This window comes from Mustela lutreola, chromosome 11 (assembly GCF_030435805.1).
Source record: "Mustela lutreola isolate mMusLut2 chromosome 11, mMusLut2.pri, whole genome shotgun sequence".
NCBI lineage: Eukaryota > Metazoa > Chordata > Mammalia > Carnivora > Mustelidae > Mustela > Mustela lutreola.
Window position 1 is genome coordinate 63,935,596 of NC_081300.1, and position 18,723 is coordinate 63,954,318.

At 54.7% G+C, this 18,723-nt stretch overlaps 1 protein-coding gene across 1 annotated transcript; it reads right to left on the reverse strand.

Annotated features, from left to right (window-relative positions):
• Positions 1 to 13,201: 13,201 nt before the first annotated feature.
• Positions 13,202 to 18,723, reverse strand: LOC131810865 (RIMS-binding protein 3A-like). Its single transcript, XM_059138797.1, has one exon. It carries the CDS (start codon positions 18,589 to 18,591, stop codon positions 13,609 to 13,611), a length of 4,983 nt encoding a protein of 1,660 aa, XP_058994780.1. The 5' UTR covers positions 18,592 to 18,723; the 3' UTR covers positions 13,202 to 13,608.

Consider the following 18,723-nt stretch of genomic DNA (forward strand, 5'->3'; position numbering starts at 1 on the left):
CACTCTCTCTCTCTGTGTCAAATAAATAAATAGATCATCTTTTAAAAATAAATAAATAAGCAGGGACGCCTGGCTGGCTCAGTCGTTAAGCCTCTGCCTTGGGCTCTGGTCATGATCCCAGAGTACTAGGATCAAGTCACACTTCTGGCTCCCTGCTCAGCAGGGTGCCTGCTTCTCCCTCTCCCATTCCCCCAGCTTATGTTCCCTCTCTTTCTGCATCTCTCTCCGTCAAATGAATAAAAATCTTTATAAATAAATAAATAAATAAATAAGAAAAAAAAAAAAACAAACAACAACGAAAGGAAAACAAATGATACAAAATATCCCCAAAGGGTAAATCACAGCTTCTTAAATGACAGGCAGATTTAACAAATATAAAAAATACAGGCTGCCTAGTTAAATTTGAGTAGCTGAACAACCAGTAATATTTCAGTGTATCTCCCATGTAAAATCACGTCTCACCTCCCCCACCCCAAGCTCAAGCCACAAGGGCAAACACTCTGCTCCTGTACATGCCAAGATTTTTCCTCCCACCTCTGGGCATCAGTGCCCAGGTCTCCTCCTGCCTGCATCACCCCCCCCCTCCTTCTCCCCACCTCTGCCTGGCCAACTCCTACTCAGCTCAGACATCATCTCCCCTGATCTCAGGCTACTCACCCTGATACAGTCCTGATGCCCCCGATGGGCAGTTGCCATGACAACAAGAAGACTTTGTCTTGTTCATTCTTGTAGACCTAGTACCCACCTCATGCCTGCCACCAAATAGGTGGTCAACTAAAAGGTCAAATGAATGAATGAATGAATTTCCTCCCAACCCCCAGCCTGTTCTCTCCCACCACAGAGCATCCCATCTGCTGCTTCCCAAGTCATGTGGGTTTCATTCATTCCCTGTCACAAAGGGTGTAATGTGAGTGGTCCACAAAGGAAGCAGAGTGCACTATAGAAGCCTGGTGTTCAGGTCACTCAACTGGGAAGCAGAATCACTCTTGTGACAACAACAGCCCCACCCAATTCCTGGTTGCTGTTATTGGCTCCCAACATCAGGTCCTCACTCTACATGTGAGCAAAGCACTGTACACACATGGGCGTGTTATTCCTTACCACCACCTATGAGAAGGATGGCACTACAATCCCATTTTATAGATGAGAAAACTGAGGCTCAGAGGGTAAGGTCACTTGCTCAAGGTTACACAGCGAAGCTCAAACCCAAGCCCCTCTGATAGGCAAGAGCTTGGTCCTGCCTCTTAAAACAATACTCCGCCTGGGTGGCTTGGTCAGTTAAGCATCTGCCTTCAGCTCAGGGCATAATTCCAGGGTTCTGGGATGGAGTCCCGCATCTGGCTCCCTGCTCAGCAGGGGGGTCTTCTCCTCCCTCTGTCTCTGCACCTCTCCCCTGTTTGTGCTCATTCTCTCTCTCTCTCTCAGATATTTAAATAAAATATTTAAAACAAAAATAGTACTCCACCTGAAGAGAAGTCCCCCAGGACGTCTGGGTGGTACAATGGGTTGGGTTGGTTCAGGTCATGATCTCGGGGTCCTGGGACTGAGCCCCATTCAGGCTCCCTGCTCAGCAGGGAAACTGCTTGTCCCTTTCCCCTGGCCTGCTCATGTTCTCTCTTGTTATCTCCCTCTCTCAAATAAATAAATACAATCTTTTTTTTAAAAAGACGACTCTGGGTTTCAGCTGGAATGATAATCTCAGGGTCTTGAGATCCAAACCTACAGCAGGCTCCTCTCAGTGTGGAGTCAGCTTGGATTTCATCTTTTTAAAAAGATTTTATTTATTTGATAGAGAGAAAGAGAGAGAAGCAGGCTCCCTGTTGATCATGGAGCCCCACACAGGGCTCAATGGATAGCACCCTGGGGTCATGACCTGAGCTGAAGGCAATCACTTAATAGACTGAGCCACCTAGGCATCCCAAGTGGCAAACTTTTGATTTCAGCTCAGGCCATGATGGTGGGGAGGAACATGGGGGGGCAGGTCATGGGATCCAGCCCCTCCCCCCTCGGCTCGGTGCTCTGCATGGAGTCTGCTTGAGATTCTCTCTCTCCCTCTCCCTTTGTCCCTCCCCCTGTTTACAGGCACATACACTTTCTCAAATAAGTAAAATCTTTTTTAAAATCAATCTATCAACCAATCCTTTTTTGTTGTTGTTAAAGATTTTTTATTTATTTATTTGACAGAGAGACATAGGGAGAGAAGGAACACAAGCAGAGGGAGTGGGAGAGGGAGAAGCAGACTTCCTGCTAAGCAGGGAGCCCAAGGCAGGGCTAGATCCCAGGACCCTGGGATCACAACAAGGCAAAGGCAAACGCTCAATGACTGAGCCACCCAGGTGCCCCTCAACCAGTCCTTTTTTAAAAAATTAAGTCCCCTTGGGGTGCCTGGGTGGCTCAGTGGGTTAAGCCACTGCCTTTGGCTCCGGTCATGATCCCAGGGTCCTGGGATTGAGCCCCGCATCAGGCTCTCTGCTCAGCGGGGAGCCTGCTTCCTCCTCTCTCTCTGCCTGCCTCTCTGCCTATTTATGAGCTCTGTCTGTCAAATAAATAAACAAAATCTTTAAAAAAAAATTAAGTCCCCCAACATGATATTACCTAGAGCAAAGGCCATGCCGTGCTGGGCGGAGGCTTCCTCACTACCCATCTCCCCTCATTTTGCCATCTCACAGACCCCAGGCAGAACCAAAAAAAAATCACCCTGAGCCCAAGAGAGTCCATACACTCCACTGTCATTCAACCGACAGTTGCTGACATCATTGACAACAGTGAGATGGGTACCACGCTAGTGCACAGTGGTGGTCCCTGGCCCTGGAAGACCATGGACAAGGGAGGAGATGAGAAAATACCCAGGGAAGGCTTGGATCTGGGCAAGGAGATGAGCAGTCATAATCTTTCCAACGTCTAAGAGGGAAACTGAGTGCCCTGGTTTGTGGGGCCAAGGAAGGGGATTTACCTATGCTATTCCCTCTGCCTGGCAAGCTGTGTTTCAGTGCTAGCTCCAATGTTGCTCCCAGTGTGACTTCCTCTGATTGCCCTTTCTTTCTTTCTTTGAAGATTTTATTTATTTACTTACCTGACAGAGAGATAGAGAGCATAAGTAGGCAGAGCAGAAGGTGGAGGGAGAGGGAGAAGCAGGCTCTCTGCTGAGTGGGAAGCCTCACGTGGGGCTTGATCACAGGACCCCAGGATCATTACTTGAGATGAAGGCAGCCACCTTAACCAACTGAGCCACATGGGCGCCCCTCTTTCTTTCTTAAAGATTTTATTTTTGGGACATCTGGGTGACCCAGTCGGTTAAGCATCTGACTTGTGATCTTGGGGTCCTGGGATGTCCAGCTTCTACCCAACGGGGAGTCTGCTTCTCCCTCTCCCTCTACCCCTCCCTCCACTCATGCTCTTTCTCTCTCAAATAAATAAATAATATTTTTAAAAAGATTTTATTTATTTGACAGAAAGACACAGCAAGAAAGGGAGCACAAGGAGGGGGAGTGGGAGAGGCAGAAACAGGATCCCTGTGGAGCAGGGAGCCAGATGAGGGGTTGGATCCCAGGACCCTGGGATCATGACCTGAGGCGAAGGCGACGCCCAATGACTGAGCCACCCAGGTTCCCCAATAAATAATATTTTTAAAGATTTTATTTATATAGTGGCGCTGGGGTGGCTCAGTGGGTTAAGCCTCTGCCATCAGCCCAGGTCATAATCTTGGGGTCCTGGGATTGAGTCCTATATCAGGCTCTCTGCTCTCAGCAGGGAGCCTGCTTCCCCCTCTCTCTCTGGCTGTTTTTCTGCCTACTTGTGCTTTCTCTCTCTCTGTCAAATAAATAAATAAAATCTTTTAAAAAAAGATTTTATTTATATATTTGAGAAAGGGAGGGAGAGAGAGAGAGAAAGCAGGAGGAGGGGCAGAGAGAGAGGAAGAGAGAGAATCTATAGCAGACTGGGGCTCGATCTCACGAGCCTGAGATTAGACGTGAACTGAAAGCAAGAGTGGGGTGCCCACGCTACTGTGCCACCCAGGTGCCCCAAAGATTTTATTTTTAACTAATCTCCACACCCAACATGGGGCTCGAACTTACAACCCCAAGGTCAAGAGACATATGCTTCACCAACTGAGCCAGCCAGGTTTTCCTGTTTGCTCTCCAAAAGCTGCTCTACACTCTCCACCCTCACTCCCTATCTCCTTCTCGGGTCTTGCACCATCTGTGAAGACCTCGTTGAAGACATGCTTCTTCACTCACCTCTCTCTCCCTCACCAGAAGGGGTACCCCACACAAGTCACCATCAGCCACTCTTCACTGCTAAGGAAAGTGCCTAGGCCGGGGCAGGCACCTACACAGTCAATACTACTCAGTGCACTCATGAATTAATGAGTGAGGTCCAAAGGCCAAACGAGAGTGAGAGGCGAGCAAGGCGAGGTGAGGCCAGGCAGGGGAGCAGCACCAACAAACCCCTGAAGGGAGATAGGGCTCTCTGAAACACCCAGAAGAGTGCCAAGCACACGGGACCATGGGATGTGATGAGAACCAAAAGACAGGGAGCGCTGTGAACCCAAGCCAGCGGCAGGCTTCTCAAACATACTTGCACTGGAAGCATGTGGGGGTGACCGCTCCCTTAGCAACCCGGGGAAGCTGCAGGGAATGCAAGACAGCCCTGGTACCCAGCTGAAGGATGTGACACTGTCACCCAGCACACTCGCCAAGAAGGGGGAGAAGTTTACACTTGGCCAAGACCTTATGCTAAGTGGAAGAGCAAGATGTAGAATGGGATGCATGATGTAATCAGACCAATGGTTTTTAAACATTATAGGTGTTTCCATTTCTGTTTATAAATCCCTAAAGAATGCGGCACCTGGGTGGCTCAGTTGGTTGAGCAGCCAGCTCTTGAGTTCAGCTCCGGTCATGATCTCAGGGTCCTGGGATCAGGCTCCATCCTCAGTGGGGAATCTTCTCCAAGATTCTCTCTCTCCCTTTGCCCTCCTCCCAGGCTCATATGCCCCTACGTGCATGCACATTCTCTCTCTCTCTCTCTGTCCCTAAAATAAATAAATAAATCTTTTTAAAAAGGCAGGGGGCGCCTGGGTAGCTCGGTTGTAAATGCCTGCCTTTGGCTTGGGTCATGATCCCAGAGTCCTGGCATGGAGACCCGCCTCTGGTTCCTGGCTCAGCAGGACGCCTGCTTCTCCCTCTTCCATTCCCTCTGCTGTGTTCCCTCTCTCCCCGCCTCTCTCAATCTGTCAAATAAATAAATAAAATCTTTAAAAAAAAAATTTTTTTTTAAGGGCGCCTGGGTGGCTCAGTGGGTTAAACCTCTGTCTTCGGCTCAGGTCATGATCTCAGGGTCCTGGAATCGAGCCCCACATCGGGCTCTCTGCTCAGCGGGGAGCCTGCTTTCCTTCCTCTCTCTGCCTGCCTCTCTGCCTACTTGTGATCTCTCTCTGTCAAATAAATAAATAAAATCTTTTTTAAAAAATCTTAGAAAAAAGGAAATCCCTCCAGGACAGGAGTCTCAGGGGAGGAAGGGAAATGGGGGAGGGGTGAAGAGGGAGCCTTCTCATTTAATTCCACATTTAATCCTCTGTAGTATTGGCATTCCTCTATGTATTTGTTTTTGTTGTTGTTGTTGTTAAACCATTATGAAATAAAGAAAAAGAAAAATTTCAGTGAGGCCTCCCTTTCTTGGAAAGCTCTTTCTGTGTCCTACTTGGTTGCAAGCCCACTGGGGCCCTTCTGATTACTCACGTGAAGCCCTTTGGCTTCTCGGATGCTTCCACCATTAGACTGGCGGGTCTGTTCTGGGGTCTTTCCGCATGAGCCAGAGTGGCGGCTGGCCCCACAGAACAGATGGATGAAGGAGGCCCAGCCATGGCTCCATGATGAGCAAGATGGAAATGAACGTCAGTGGGCCTGTGCTTCTGGGGGAAGCCTGAGGAAAAGCAATGGGACCTGGATCCAAATCCATTTGTGACAGTGACCACCCGCTGCCTGAGTACACACCGCTATTGGCCTTAGTTTCCCTACATGTAAAATGGAGCTGATAGCTCCATCTGCCCCCATTGGCTTGGATAGGGCAGGTAGAAGCCCAGGAGAGTCTCAGCAGATGGTGGGGAGGGAGCAGACAGAGAAAGGACCCCAGGGCAAAGGTGGGGATAAGGTGAGGCAAGGTTCTATTTCCTTAGTGAGGTTCCTCTCCAATAGCTGAGGGGGGCAGGAGCTGAGAGGCTGGTCTCCTCCTGAATCTCAGCAGGAAACAGGGGCCTGGAGCACTGGGAACTGCCTGGGGGCTCTGCTTGAGTAGCAGGAGGGGTCGGAGTACACCAAGGCTTCACTGTGGGGAGGGCTTGGAATTTCCAGATTCCAACCTTGCAGTTTTCTTTTGGGGAGCCCTCCCTCATCACCACTGTAGCAGTGGGGGAGGGGACCAGCTCCCTCACTGCCAGTACAAGGAAGCCCCTGGGCTGGGACAGCAGCCTCTGGTCACAGTCACGAGGGAGGCTGGGCCCAGGGACTCTTATCTGGCCTGACCTTGTGGAGACTGACCACTCCCTCCTTCTAGAAAATGTGGCCCCCTGCCCTCTCGGAAGCCTCTTTCTCCTTAAATCCCCATGGTTCTGTGTGGGGCCTCAGTGCCCAATTCTACCCCTTGGCCCTCCCCCCTGGGGTGCTTTGCTGGCCCCAGCTCTCAACCACCTTCCCTATGCTTCCTCCTGGAGACCCTTGGGCATTTCTGGCTCAGCAGGTCTGTGCCTGTCCCCTCCCTCCCCGAAGCACCAGGTTGCCCAAGCCTTAACTACTGGCCACTCCCCAGCACCTCCTGCCCTCCCCCCCACCCACCAGCTCTACCAATTTGAATTCCTGACTATCCCACCCTCTACTCACCTCCCCAGACCCAGGCCCCTGCCCCCAGGCTGGGGGGAGGAATCCTTCAGATAAGGGCAAGGGGCAAAGGGACACACCTGGGTTCAGACCCTGGCTCTGTAACCAACTGAATGACTTTGATGCATGACCTCCTCTCTCTGAGCCTGAGTTTCCCCATCTGTAAAAAGGAGAAATAATTACACCATCTTGTTAGGGTTGCTGTGAGCAGGACAGCAAGACGTGAGCTAAGGCACGTGGGGAGGGCTCATAAAGGTCAGTTCATATTGGGAAGCGCCCATGGATCGCCCCAGGCCAACACTTTCTTGAGCCGGTCTTGGTTACAGGCCAGTCAGTGCCCCTGTCCTAAGTTAGGGTTAGGAATACACTGGCCCACAGACCCTGATGCCACTCCTCACTGGGTTCAGATGCGGGTGTGGAGGGCACAACACGTGGTTAGACCCAGTCTGATGGGAGAGGCAGTGAAATGAATGGGTAATTTACTCATTTACAGGGATATGCCTGGGGGCTGTTCAGGCACCTGGGAGGGGCAGCTAAATCCAGGGAGGGTGGGGCTGGATGGAGAAGCTGCCCTCAAGTCGGGATAGAGGGCACTTTTGAAGGACGCTGGCCAAAGGGGCAGAGTAGCGCTCCCCCCCACCACCACCCCCCGCCAGGAAGGCTGATTCTAGGGAAAAGGAAGTTGAGTCTGAGAATGAAAAAATCGCCTGAAGTTTCCCTGGCGATCCAGGATTCGGATTCAGCCCCCATTCCCACTCTCAGGGTGAGCAAGAGGGGCCAAGCCCTGGAGAGGGCACTCTCTAGCCAAGAGGCATGGCCAGCGCAGTCCCCCAAGCTAAGGTCAATGTCCTAGTGGTCCAGCTAGGCGGGCATAGCCTGCCAGGTGGTCATTTACTAGAGGACTGAAGGGAGTTTACCTGCGGGTTCAGGGCACAATGAGGCACAAAAGCCTATAGCCAGGCATCAGACACCCAGGCTTTGGAGAGGGGGGGACCTGAAAATACTGAGCACTGCAGACCAGAAGAGACCCAATGCAGACCCTCCCCACCTCCTGGTGTCCACAGTGCCACCAGTGCCCCAGGAACCCTCTGTGCCCAGGTTCCTGGAGGCTGCTCCACCTGGTTTCATAAGACCAGAGTTGGGCCAGTGTGTTCTATCTTAGGTGGAACATCCCGACCTCCTACAGGCCCCCACCCGTCCAACTTCCACTGGGTTGAGACAGGCATAGGAGGGTGTGACCAAAAAGGTGGAATGAGTGTCTCTGAGTTCTTTTTCATTATGTCCCGATATTTTGAAACCTGCACAGTGGCAAAGGACAAGAGGGGCAGGTCACCGAAAGGTAGAGGAGGGATGGATGGGCTGGAGGGGGGCCCTATGGCAGGTGGGCCTTGGAAAAGGCTGGAAGGAGCCCCTTGGGCATCTTCATGCTGTTTTTGTGGCAGCTCTTTTCTCTTGCCACCAGTTCTCTCTTCTCAATTGTGAATCGCGGTAACCCATACCAATGTTGTGAGGGCCAGGAGTAGGAAACCAGGTCCCTGATGAGAAATAACTAAAAGCCGAAAGCCCTTCTTCTGTGGGAGGAGGGCTGCTGAGGTGCTGAGACTTGCCCTGACCAGAGGCCCCTGGGCAGAAGTAGACAGCCCCAGGACATGATCTGTGACCCTTGTTCCAGAACGCTTCAGGCTCTTCGGATGCTGCCCCTTTGCCCACTCCAGACTCCTCTGCCCTCTGGCCAGCTGGGCTTCCCAAGCCCCAGCCCCTCCTGGGCAGGCCTGGACAGGCTTTGGGCCTCTAGGTGGTCTGGTCAGTTGGGGAAAGGCCCCACCAGTGCAGGCCACAACCAGGCATCTGCTCTTTCCTAGCCTGCCCACCTCACTAGACCTGCATGGCGTCCCTGTGCAGGTTCTCAGTGCCCTGGCGGGAAGCAAGCTGAACCCAGAGCCATCAACCCCTGCCACCTGTGTCCTTACCAGCTTTCTTGGTCTTCCTTTGGGTCCTGGCCCTGGGCTAAGTGCTCTGTACATTTGACCTGCTCAATATAACTTCCTGCCGCACCCCCAGCCCTGATGAAGGTGAAGACACTGAGGTTCAGAGAACCCTCCCAGCTGTCCACTGGAAGGCCAGGGCTTGGACCTACCTGGCCGGGTTCTGGCCCCCAAGCTGTTCCACCGCTGGTGGCCCTGCCTCCTCCAGGCCACGAGGCCTTGTGCTTCTTCACTCATTCACTCAAACTTCCCATGGTCTCAAGGAAACTAGGATTTGTAGGAACAGGACCAGAAGAAGAGTTCTGAAGAGCAAGGCTTCCCTGTGGCTGGGTATCAGACTTGCCAGGCCTGATACTGATCAGGGGTGCCCAGAAAGACAAGCACCGTAGATAGGGAGGAGGGGCTCCTCAGAATGCTTTGGTGAGAGGGGACAGAAAGAACAGGGTTGGGTGGGGCCTGAATCCCATACCTGCAGGGTCAAAGAGATGTTTCTGTTTACCCTGACACTGGGGCTCAGGGCCTGAGAAGACAGGTGTGGGGCCAGGCAGCTGATTCCCCAGCGAGGGCCCTGGGGTGCAACCCTTGGGGCACCCAGCCTGCCCCCTGGTGGCAGTGTCAGGAAGCTCCCGGGGACTTGGAAGCCCTTCAGGAAGAGGGGGCCCTCAGCGGCAGGTAGATACCTAACACCCCCCCCCCCCGGCCTGTGCCACTGCTCCTTAAGTTTCCCCAAGTATTCAAGCACTCATTGATTGTTCTCAGGCCCCAGGGACTTTGCATCTGCAGTTGTCACTGACGAGGATCCCCTGCTTCTCACCAGCCCCAGGGTCCTAGTGTCAATTTAGCAAAGACATCCTCTGCTGCTCAAGGTCAACACCTTCCTGGGGGCGCCTGGGTGGCTCAGTGGGTTAAGCCGCTGCCTTTGTCTCAGGTCATGATCTCAGGGTCCTGGGATCGAATCCCGCATCGGGCTCTCCGCTCAGCAGGGAGCCTGCTTCCCTCCTCTCCCTCTGCCTGCCTCTCTGCTTACTTGTGATCTCTCTCTGTCAAATAAATAAAATCCTTTTAAAAAAAAAAAAAAAAAAAAAAAAAGGTCAACACCTTCCTCTGTTCCAGTGGATTTAGCCCAGTGTGGAGTATGAATGCCTGGAGCCCAGCCAGAGCCCACATACAGAGGATGGTCAAAAACTGCTTGTTCCGGGCGCCTGGGTGACTCAGTCGTTAAGTGTCTGCCTTCGGCTCAGGTCATGATCCCAGGGCCCTGGGATCAAGCCCCACATCAGGCTCCCCGCTTTGCGGGAAGCCTGCTTCTCCCTCTCCCACTCCCTCTGCTTGTGTTCCCTCTCTCATTGTGTCTCTTTCTGTTGAATAAAATCTTTAAAAAAAACACAACCTGCTTGTTCCTCCACTCCATGTGCATTTATTGAAGACCCACTATGAGCCAGGCAATGAATAAGCCATTTGTGGAACTTGCATTCTGTCTGTAGAGATGGCTGTGGGGGCAGGACACAGACAACAGAAAAACCGTGGGCAAAACACCAGGTGTAGATCGGGCTATGGGGGGAAGTGAAGCAGGGTAGGGGTTAGCTCTCCGTAACTACAGCAGATAACTCTGCAGCTGTTGAAACAATGGGAGCAATCTCGACCAGTGGTCAGGGAAGGATGCAAAGTTCACTAGAAAAATGACGGAATAATATAGTTTGCGTAACTCTCAGTGGGTTCTTACAGAATTAGAGTCATTGTCTTTAAATTTGAAAGTAGGTGGATTAACGTTTCTCTTCTCTTGCTGAACTGCTGTTGTTCTCCTGATGTGTCGAGAACATTCTTGTCCCTAGCCCTAGTACACAAAATGTTGGCTCTCCACTCCATACAATATGACTTGGCCTTGAGGAAGGACAGTTTGATGATACACGCTATATGGCTGAACTCGGAGGACCTTATGCTCAGTGACCTAAGCTAAACACAAAAAGACAAATTCCTGCGTGAGTCTACTTATAGGAGATCCCTAGAGCAGTCAAATTCAGAGACACAAAGTAGATTCAAGGTTATTAGGGACTGAGGGAAAGGGTATGGGGAGTTGTTTAATGGGTACAGAATCTCAGTTTTGCAAGATGAAAAGAACTTGGGGAATTATCTGCACGACAATATGAATGTACTTCACACTACTGAATTACACACTTAAAAATGGTCAAGGTGGGAGGTGCCCGGCTGGCTCCCGACAACTCTTGATTGCGGGATGTGAGTTCCAGCCCTGAGTTGGGTGTAGAAGTTGCTTAAAAATAAAAATCTTAGGGATGCCTGGGTGGCTCAGTTGGTTAAGCAGCTGCCTTCGGCTCAGGTCATGATCCCAGAGTCCTGGGATCGAGTCCCACATCGGGCTCCTTGCTTGGCGGGGAGCCTGCTTCTCCCTCTTACTCTGCCTTCCACTCTGTCTGCCTGTGCTCGCTCTCCCTCTGAAAAATAAATAAATAAAATCTTTAAAAAAAAAAAAAATAAATAAATAAAAATAAAAATCTTAAAAAAATGGTTCTTGGGGCGCCTGGGTGGCTCAGTGGGTTAAGCCTCTGCCTTCAGCTCAGGTCATGATCCCAGGGTCCTGGGATAGAGCCCCGAGTTGGCCTCTCTGCTCAGCGGGGAACCTGCTTCCTCCTCTCTCTCTCTGCCTCTCTGTCTACTTGTGATCTCTATCTGTCAAATAAATAAAATCTTAAAAAAATAATAAAAATTTAAGGGACGCCTGGGTGGCTCAGTTGGTTAAGCAGCTGCCTTCGGCTCAGGTCATGATCCCAGCGTTCTGGGATCGAGTCCCACATCGGGCTCCTTGCTCAGCAGGGAGCCTGCTTCTCCCTCTGACTCTGCCTTCCACTCTGTCTGCCTATGCTCGCTCTCACTTGCTCTCTCTCTGACAAATAAATAAAAATAAATAAATAAATAAAATCTTTTAAAAAATAATAATAATAAAAATTTAAAAATAAATAAAATAAATAAAAATTGGTTGTTGGCGCCTGGGTGGCTCAGTCAGCTAAGCGTCTGCCTTCCGCTTAGGTCATGATCCCAGGGTCACAGGATCCAGCCCTACATCGGGCTCCTTGCTTAGCAGAGAGCCTGCTTTTCGCTCCTACTCTGTCCCTCCCCACTGCTCATACTCTCTTTCTTTCAAAGAAATAATAAAATAAAATCTTTAAAGAAAATGGTTGAGGGGTGCTTGGGTGGCTCAGTTGTTAAATGTCTGCCTTCGGCTTGGGTCATGGTCCCAGGGTCCAGGGATCAAGCCCCACATCAGGCTCCTTGCTCAATGGGAAGCCTGCTTCTCTATCTCCCACTCCCCCTGCTTGTGTTCTCTCTCTCGCTGTGTGTCTCTCTCTCTGTCAAATACATAAATAAAATCTTAGGATAAAAAATTTAAAAATGGTTGAGTAAGAAAGAGTTTCTTCCCGGGCTTAGGCCAGAGACCTTCCCCTCGCAAGTGGTGTGTATGCACACCACAGCTGCTGAACTAGTCCCTGTATTTTGTGAGGATAAGGTGGCACCCCCCCCCCACACACAGGGTCTGTTCCTTTCCAGTTCCTGCCTTCAGCCTCAAGGCCAGCTTGTTGGAACCCTTTGGACCCAATTCCCCAAGGAAACTAACTACTAGTGGCTCCAATCCTTCTGCCTACCCGGGGAATGCTTCTAGTCATTTCTTCCTGCACCCAGGAAGGCAGTGCCCTTCCTTTGACATCATCGTTGGACTCAGGAAAACAAAGGAATGTCAGACAGAAGCAGAGTTGGATAAAGACCACCTTTCACTCCCAATCTCCCAGAGGGGAAGCCCAGAGGCTGTGGGAAGCAGCAGCCCTACAGCCGGGTGTCCTGACACAAGGGGCACCCCCTGAGCCTCAGAGGCTCTTCTGTAAGATGGGGGAAATATGGAAATGCCCTCCCAGGGAGAAACACTGGGGAAAGGGGACAGTTACTAATGCCATGTAGGGTGGGATCCCCAGTGGGGAGATGCTGATCCCAACCACCACAAAGGCTGACACCCAGGGACACAGGCCACGTGCAGGAAAGCCTATGGGGAACACCAGCCTCACTGAGCCTGTGGTGGGGCCCTGCTTCTTCTGCATGGCTCTTAAAACCCTAAGCTGAGTTCCCCCTAAAGAGGAAGGAGGTGCCCCCCCCAGCTGGGAACGCATGTCTGCAGCCATTGCAAGATCCTCTAGACAGAAGTAGGGGGCAGGGGGCGCAACAGATAGGTTTGTATTTCCCTTGGTTGTGCTTTTACTTCTAAAGTATTCTTTTTCTTTTTTTCTATGAACATTTTAATGAGGGGTTGAACATAAGATAGAAAAATAACATTCTGGTCACTTTTTCTTGTTGTTTTTTTTTAAGAGGCAGGCTTTTCTTGAGACTGTCATACAAGGCAATGGATGAGGAAACTCTAAAGAAACTTCTAGAGAAAATGTACACTGAGCACAGAAAAAGGCACTTCTCCAAACACCGTCATGGTCACTGACAACTCCAAAGTAGCCTGTTGGGCTCTCATGGGCTGTTTGTTCTGTTTTCTTTGGGGAACAGCTTAGTTCAGACTTAAGCCCTGCTCCTCGCAGAGGCTAGGGGACACCTCAGGACTGCCATCAGTTTCCCATGGTGACGCCTGGAGCAAGTGATGCTCACGGAGGTGAAGAGGGGTGCTGGAGGTAGGGTCCCAGAGCTTGCTTCTCCTCTGGTGGGGTGTGGGTGGCTAGAGGCCACTACCCCGGTGGGAGCTTTGCTCACTCCCCATGGAGGGTAAGGTGATCCAGCAGGTGGGCTGGGACCAGACCCCTGTGACCACCTGACTCCCCATAATAGAATCCCTTGTCATCCACAGGCCCGTAGACTGTGACCACATCCCCTGCCCTTAGCGACAGCTTGTCCTTCACCTGGCCCCCTGCTCGCCCATCCTTGGGGTCATAGTCCAAAGCTGCCATCATGGTTGTTGGGGTCCACAATGATGACATCCTGGGGTTCCCTTGGGGCATAGGAAAGGAGCTCTGGGGGCTGGTGAGCCCCCCAAAGTCGTCGAAGGGGGCCATAGGGGGGAGGTACCCTTGCACTGGCAAATGCCACTTGCCATCAGTCTGCTCTGTGCCCACCTTCACCTCAGCCACCAGGTGCCCAGGTATGGTGCCCACTTGCCCATTACACTCGCCATGGTAGAAGCCGCAGGGGTCCTGAGATCCCCACACTCTCAGCAACTGCCCTTTCTGGAAGGCCAGCTCCTCCTCTGCGACCTCCGGGTTGGCAGACATCACCAGGGGGTTGTAATCAAAGAGGGCCACAAAGACCCTGACCAGAGTGTCCCCCCCAGTCCCCAGTGGGGAGGGGCCACCCCTGGGCATCTTCATGACCTTGCTGGATGGAGCTGGACAAAGTGCTGGGCTTGGCTCCCGGAGCTGGCACATTCTCTTGCCTCCCAGAGCCTGACCTCTCCCATTCTGGGTCCTAAACTCCCTTCTCTGCTCTCGCCTCCTCATGCCCCAGGGACTGAAGCACATGGCCTCCTCCTCCTGCATGACATCCTGAATGTCATGGAAGTCAGACACATACAGTTGGCTGGCATCCAGCCGGAGAGGGACGAGCACTTGGGTATCTTGCTTTTGCCTAAGGACCTTCTCAAGGGCAGACTTTTCCTGATATATTTCTTTGTTGAGCCCACGCTCTGGGAAAGGATGGATGACTCCCGAAGCAGGGCTCTGTCTAGGGCCCATGTGACAATAGCGGTCTTCTCCCCTCGACTGGCCAATGGGCAGAGGGGGTCTGTGGTTCGGGGAGCTCTGCTGGAAGAGCAGGTCCTTTCTGCAGACTTCCTGGGTCTCTGGAGGCCCCTGGGCTTGGCGGCTGCACCCTGCACTGGCACATTCTTTTTCTGGATCCAGGTTGGGCATCGGAGACTGCCTCCTTAGGGGTTCTTCAGAGAAGGCTTCTAGAAACTCGGCCTGGGACTCCCCACAGCTTCCAGGAGCGTGAGGGCTGACTGTGGCACTCAGGGGAGACAGGGTCAGCCTCTGAGAACAGACAGGGACAGTGACTCTGCAGGTAGATGGGTCACCACATGGGTGGCTAAAGGAAGAAGTCTCTGGCAACTGGTGGCAGGTGAAACAGTCATGAGGGATCTGGGCTGGCACCGAATCCAGGGACTCACCACAAAGCGACATGGTTCTTACAGACACACTCTGGCACAGCAGGGGCTGCTGGAGCTGGGAATATTCCAACAGGGTGCTCCCAGCAGTGGCATCGGTGACCTCTGCAACCTTGAGCCCATCAGCATAGATGGCGTAGCCGGTGACCTGGACTCCATTGGATGACCCAGCAGAGTCAATGGTTACGGGGAGCCAGCTGACCATCAGGAGGCCTGGGGAGGCATGGCGCTCCACCAGCACATCCAGGGGAGGGTCAGGGGGTCCCGCCAGGGGCGTTTTGAAGGTGATGGTAGAGGACGATGTCTTCCAGTGCACCTGCAACGAGTCCCACGGCAGCCGCACCTCCACCCATGCCCGGTACCGCGTGCCAGGCAGCAGGCCATGGAAGGTATAGCTGCTCACGCCTGCTGGGGTCAGGGCGTGCTCTTGGCCATTGAGATACACCATGTGGAGGTGGCTGCTGCTGCCGTAGACCCAGGCGATCTTGGCCGATGTTGCGGCAACACTTTGCAGGTGGAGTTGCATGGGGGCCATGCACAGAGCCCCTGTGGCCCCTAGAAGGGGTCTGGAGAAGCCCTTCTCTTTCATACACTGCAGCGCACCCAGCCAGCTGTCTTCTGTCTTGGCATCTGTGATCTCTGCTGCCCCCTCTGTCTTGGGGGCTACCCCCACCATCAGGCACGGCCCCTTGTCCATAGCCCCCTGGGCTTTCCCAGGTAAGAAGCTGTGACCAGTGTCTTCCGTCAAACCTTTGCTCTGTCCAGGTGGGAGCCGAGTGGGACCAAAGTCAGGGGATTTGAGGGGCAGGCAGTCCAGGATGTCACTGTCTGGAATCTGCTCCACTAGGTTGGACGGCACCAGCCCTCGTCGGCCATCCTCAAGCTCCCCTTCATAAAAGCCGTCTTCATCCATGTCCCCAAAGATATAGACATAATCCCCAGCTGTAAGGGGTAGCTCACTCTCAGGGTGCTCATTAGGGCCCTTAAAAGGATTGTAGCTGTACCGAGCCAGGAATATCTTGAGCTTGGGGGGCAGGCGGGCCTCTGACCCCCCCACTTCCAAGGTGGAGGACATACTGTCAGGCTCCAGATCCTCCATCTCGCTGGCGGTGTCCATATCCAGAGTAGGACAAGATGGCACTGTGGCCCATGCGGACTCCACCTCAGACGAAGAGTTCGACTGGGAGCTAGTCTTCTTGGCCTGGTACCTGGAGTCTAGAGGCGGACTGGCTAGGACTCTGTCAGGCATCTGAGGGGCACTGGCTGGCTCCCTGATGGCAACTGGACTTCCCGGCCGAGAAGCTTCTTGATTCTCCCGCTTGTCTCTGCTGGGCTCTGAAGATGCTTGATCTGGAGGATCCGGCTGGAACTTGGTCCTTCCAGGGTCTCTAACTTGAGACTCGGGGACTTGGGGGGCCTCCTGGGGTTCGGGGGGAGGGTGACCAGGCTGACACTGAAGCGCTAGCATCTCCTCGCGAGCAGCCTGGAGATCGTGCAAGGCCTTCCGCAGGTCGTGTTGCAGCTGTTGCTGCCGGTCCTGTCCGCGCGCCGCCTGCTGCAGCAGCTGCTCTGCCAGCATGCCGGCGGCGTCGCGCTCCTGGCACGCGCGGTCCAGCTGCCCGCGCACGTCGTCGTTTTCCGCCGCCACCTTCTGCGTCCAGTCGGCCTGGGCCTGCAACCGCGCATTCTCCTGGGTCAGCCAGGCTCCCTCGCGTAGCGCCGCCTGCAGCTGCGCCTCAGCCTCGTCACCGCGCCGCCGCGCTGCCGCCGCCTGGGCGCTCAGCTCCTCGCACTCCCGCCGCCGCGCGCCCAGCTCGAGTTCCAGGGCCTGCACCTGGCGCCGCGCCTCCTCGCTGGGTGCGCCCTGGCCGTCCGCCTCCACTCGGGCGCTGCCGCTAGCCTGCTGGCGTGTCAACTGTCTCTGCAGGCGCAGCACCTCCCGCTGGGACTCGCGCTGCAGCCGGTCCAACTCACTGATGTCGAGCCACTGGGCTTGGACTTGGGCTTGGGCGGCACCCCTGCCAGGGTGCAGGACGCTGCCGAAGCCCGAGGCGACGCGCGCCTGCAGCAAGTGGCACTCCTGCCTCAGCTCTTCGATCTGCTTGTCCTTGGCCAGCAGCGCGCTCGCCTGCTCGGACAAGTCCCGGGCGCGCTGGCGGGAAAAGGCCTGGCACAGCTCCAGACTGGCGCGGCTGTCGCCCGGCACAGGCGCGCTCACAGCCCGCAGGTTGGTTTCTTGTAGCTTTCGGGCTCGGTCCTCCAGGCGCCGCGCGAGGCCTGTAAGCTTCGCGTGCTTCCCCTTGAGCCGCTTCACCTTCTCGTCGGACTTGTCCTGGAAGCCTGCGCGCCGCAGCTGCGTGTTCTCCTCCCGCAGGCCAGAGCAGCGGCGCGCCACCGCGCGCAACGCCTTGGACAGTTCCGAGTTCTGCTTCACCAGCTCCTGGTAGTCCAGACCCGGCGAAGAAGGGGTTAGAGCTTCGCAGGGCTGGCTCCCGGGGTCTTCTGGCGGATCGCTAGGTCTTCGGTGCTCCGATGGCGGTGGTGGTGGAGGCGGTGGCGGAGGCGGTGGCGGCGGCGGCGCAGGGGCACTCGGCGAGCCTAAGACGGAGGCGTCTGGCGAAGAGGCCCGCTCCTCGGATTCGGGGGCCTTGGGGCAACCGAGGGTGCTGTCGAGAGAGCGGGAACGCGCTGGTGGCAAGGAATCGAGAGAGCTGGCGCGCGTGTGGAGCAGGCTGTTTGAGGAGTTGGAGCGCCCGGCCCGCACCACGTCTAGGGAGCGGGAGCGCAGGCGGACGCCCCCAGTCAGGCTGTCAGCATTCAGGGATTCGAGTCTACACATGGACTTTTGGGGCCCGTCGGAGTCGGCGACGGTATCGCCGGGCGGCCCTTCCGAAGAATGCACGGCTTGGGGGTCGGGGGAGCCGGGCAAAGCGGGATGCCAGCGGAAGTGCTCCAGGATGTACTTGAGGAAGAGCTGGCGCTCCACGTCGAGCGCCGCCTGCAGGTGTCGGATGCGCGAAGCCTGCTCGCCGTCGGTTTCCCAGCGAAGCTGCGCCAGCACTTCCTGCAGGCGACAGCGGCACTGAGCAGCGGCGACCTCGGGCGCCCCCGCGCGGCCGCAGTAGCCTCGGTTCACCAACTCCTCGGCCAGCTGGCGCTGCAGCTCCCGGGCCTGGCGCATGACGCCGTCGCGCTCGCGGTGCAGCAGCTGCCGCAGCTGCCGCATCTCGGCCTCCTTCCAGCGCAGCAGCTGCCGGATCTCGGCCTCACGCTCCCGCAGCACTTCCTCCTGCAGCTGCCGCAACTCCCGACCGCGCTGAGCCTCCCACTTGGAGCGCAGATGGTCAACCAGCTGCTGCCGCTCCCGCTCGGCCGCCTCCCGCAGCTGGCGCGCCTGGGACGCGAAACGCTGCCTCTCCGCCCGCCCGCGCGCCCGCTCGGTCTCCAGCTCGGCCCGCAGCTTCTCCAGCTCCCGCCTTTGCTCCTCCAGCACCACCGCAGACGGACCTGGACTACCCGGCTTCTTCGGTGTCGCGCGGCCGCCGCCCGAAGGGCTGGGCGAGTCTTTGGTCATGGTGGCCAAGGCCCGGCCAGACGCCTGACCTCGTCTGGCCCAGGCCGCTGCTAGCCAACGGCCACCGCCCCCGCTGCGGCCAACCGCCCCGCGCGCCCCTTCCGGCGATCCTGGGGGTCTCCGCGCGCCCCT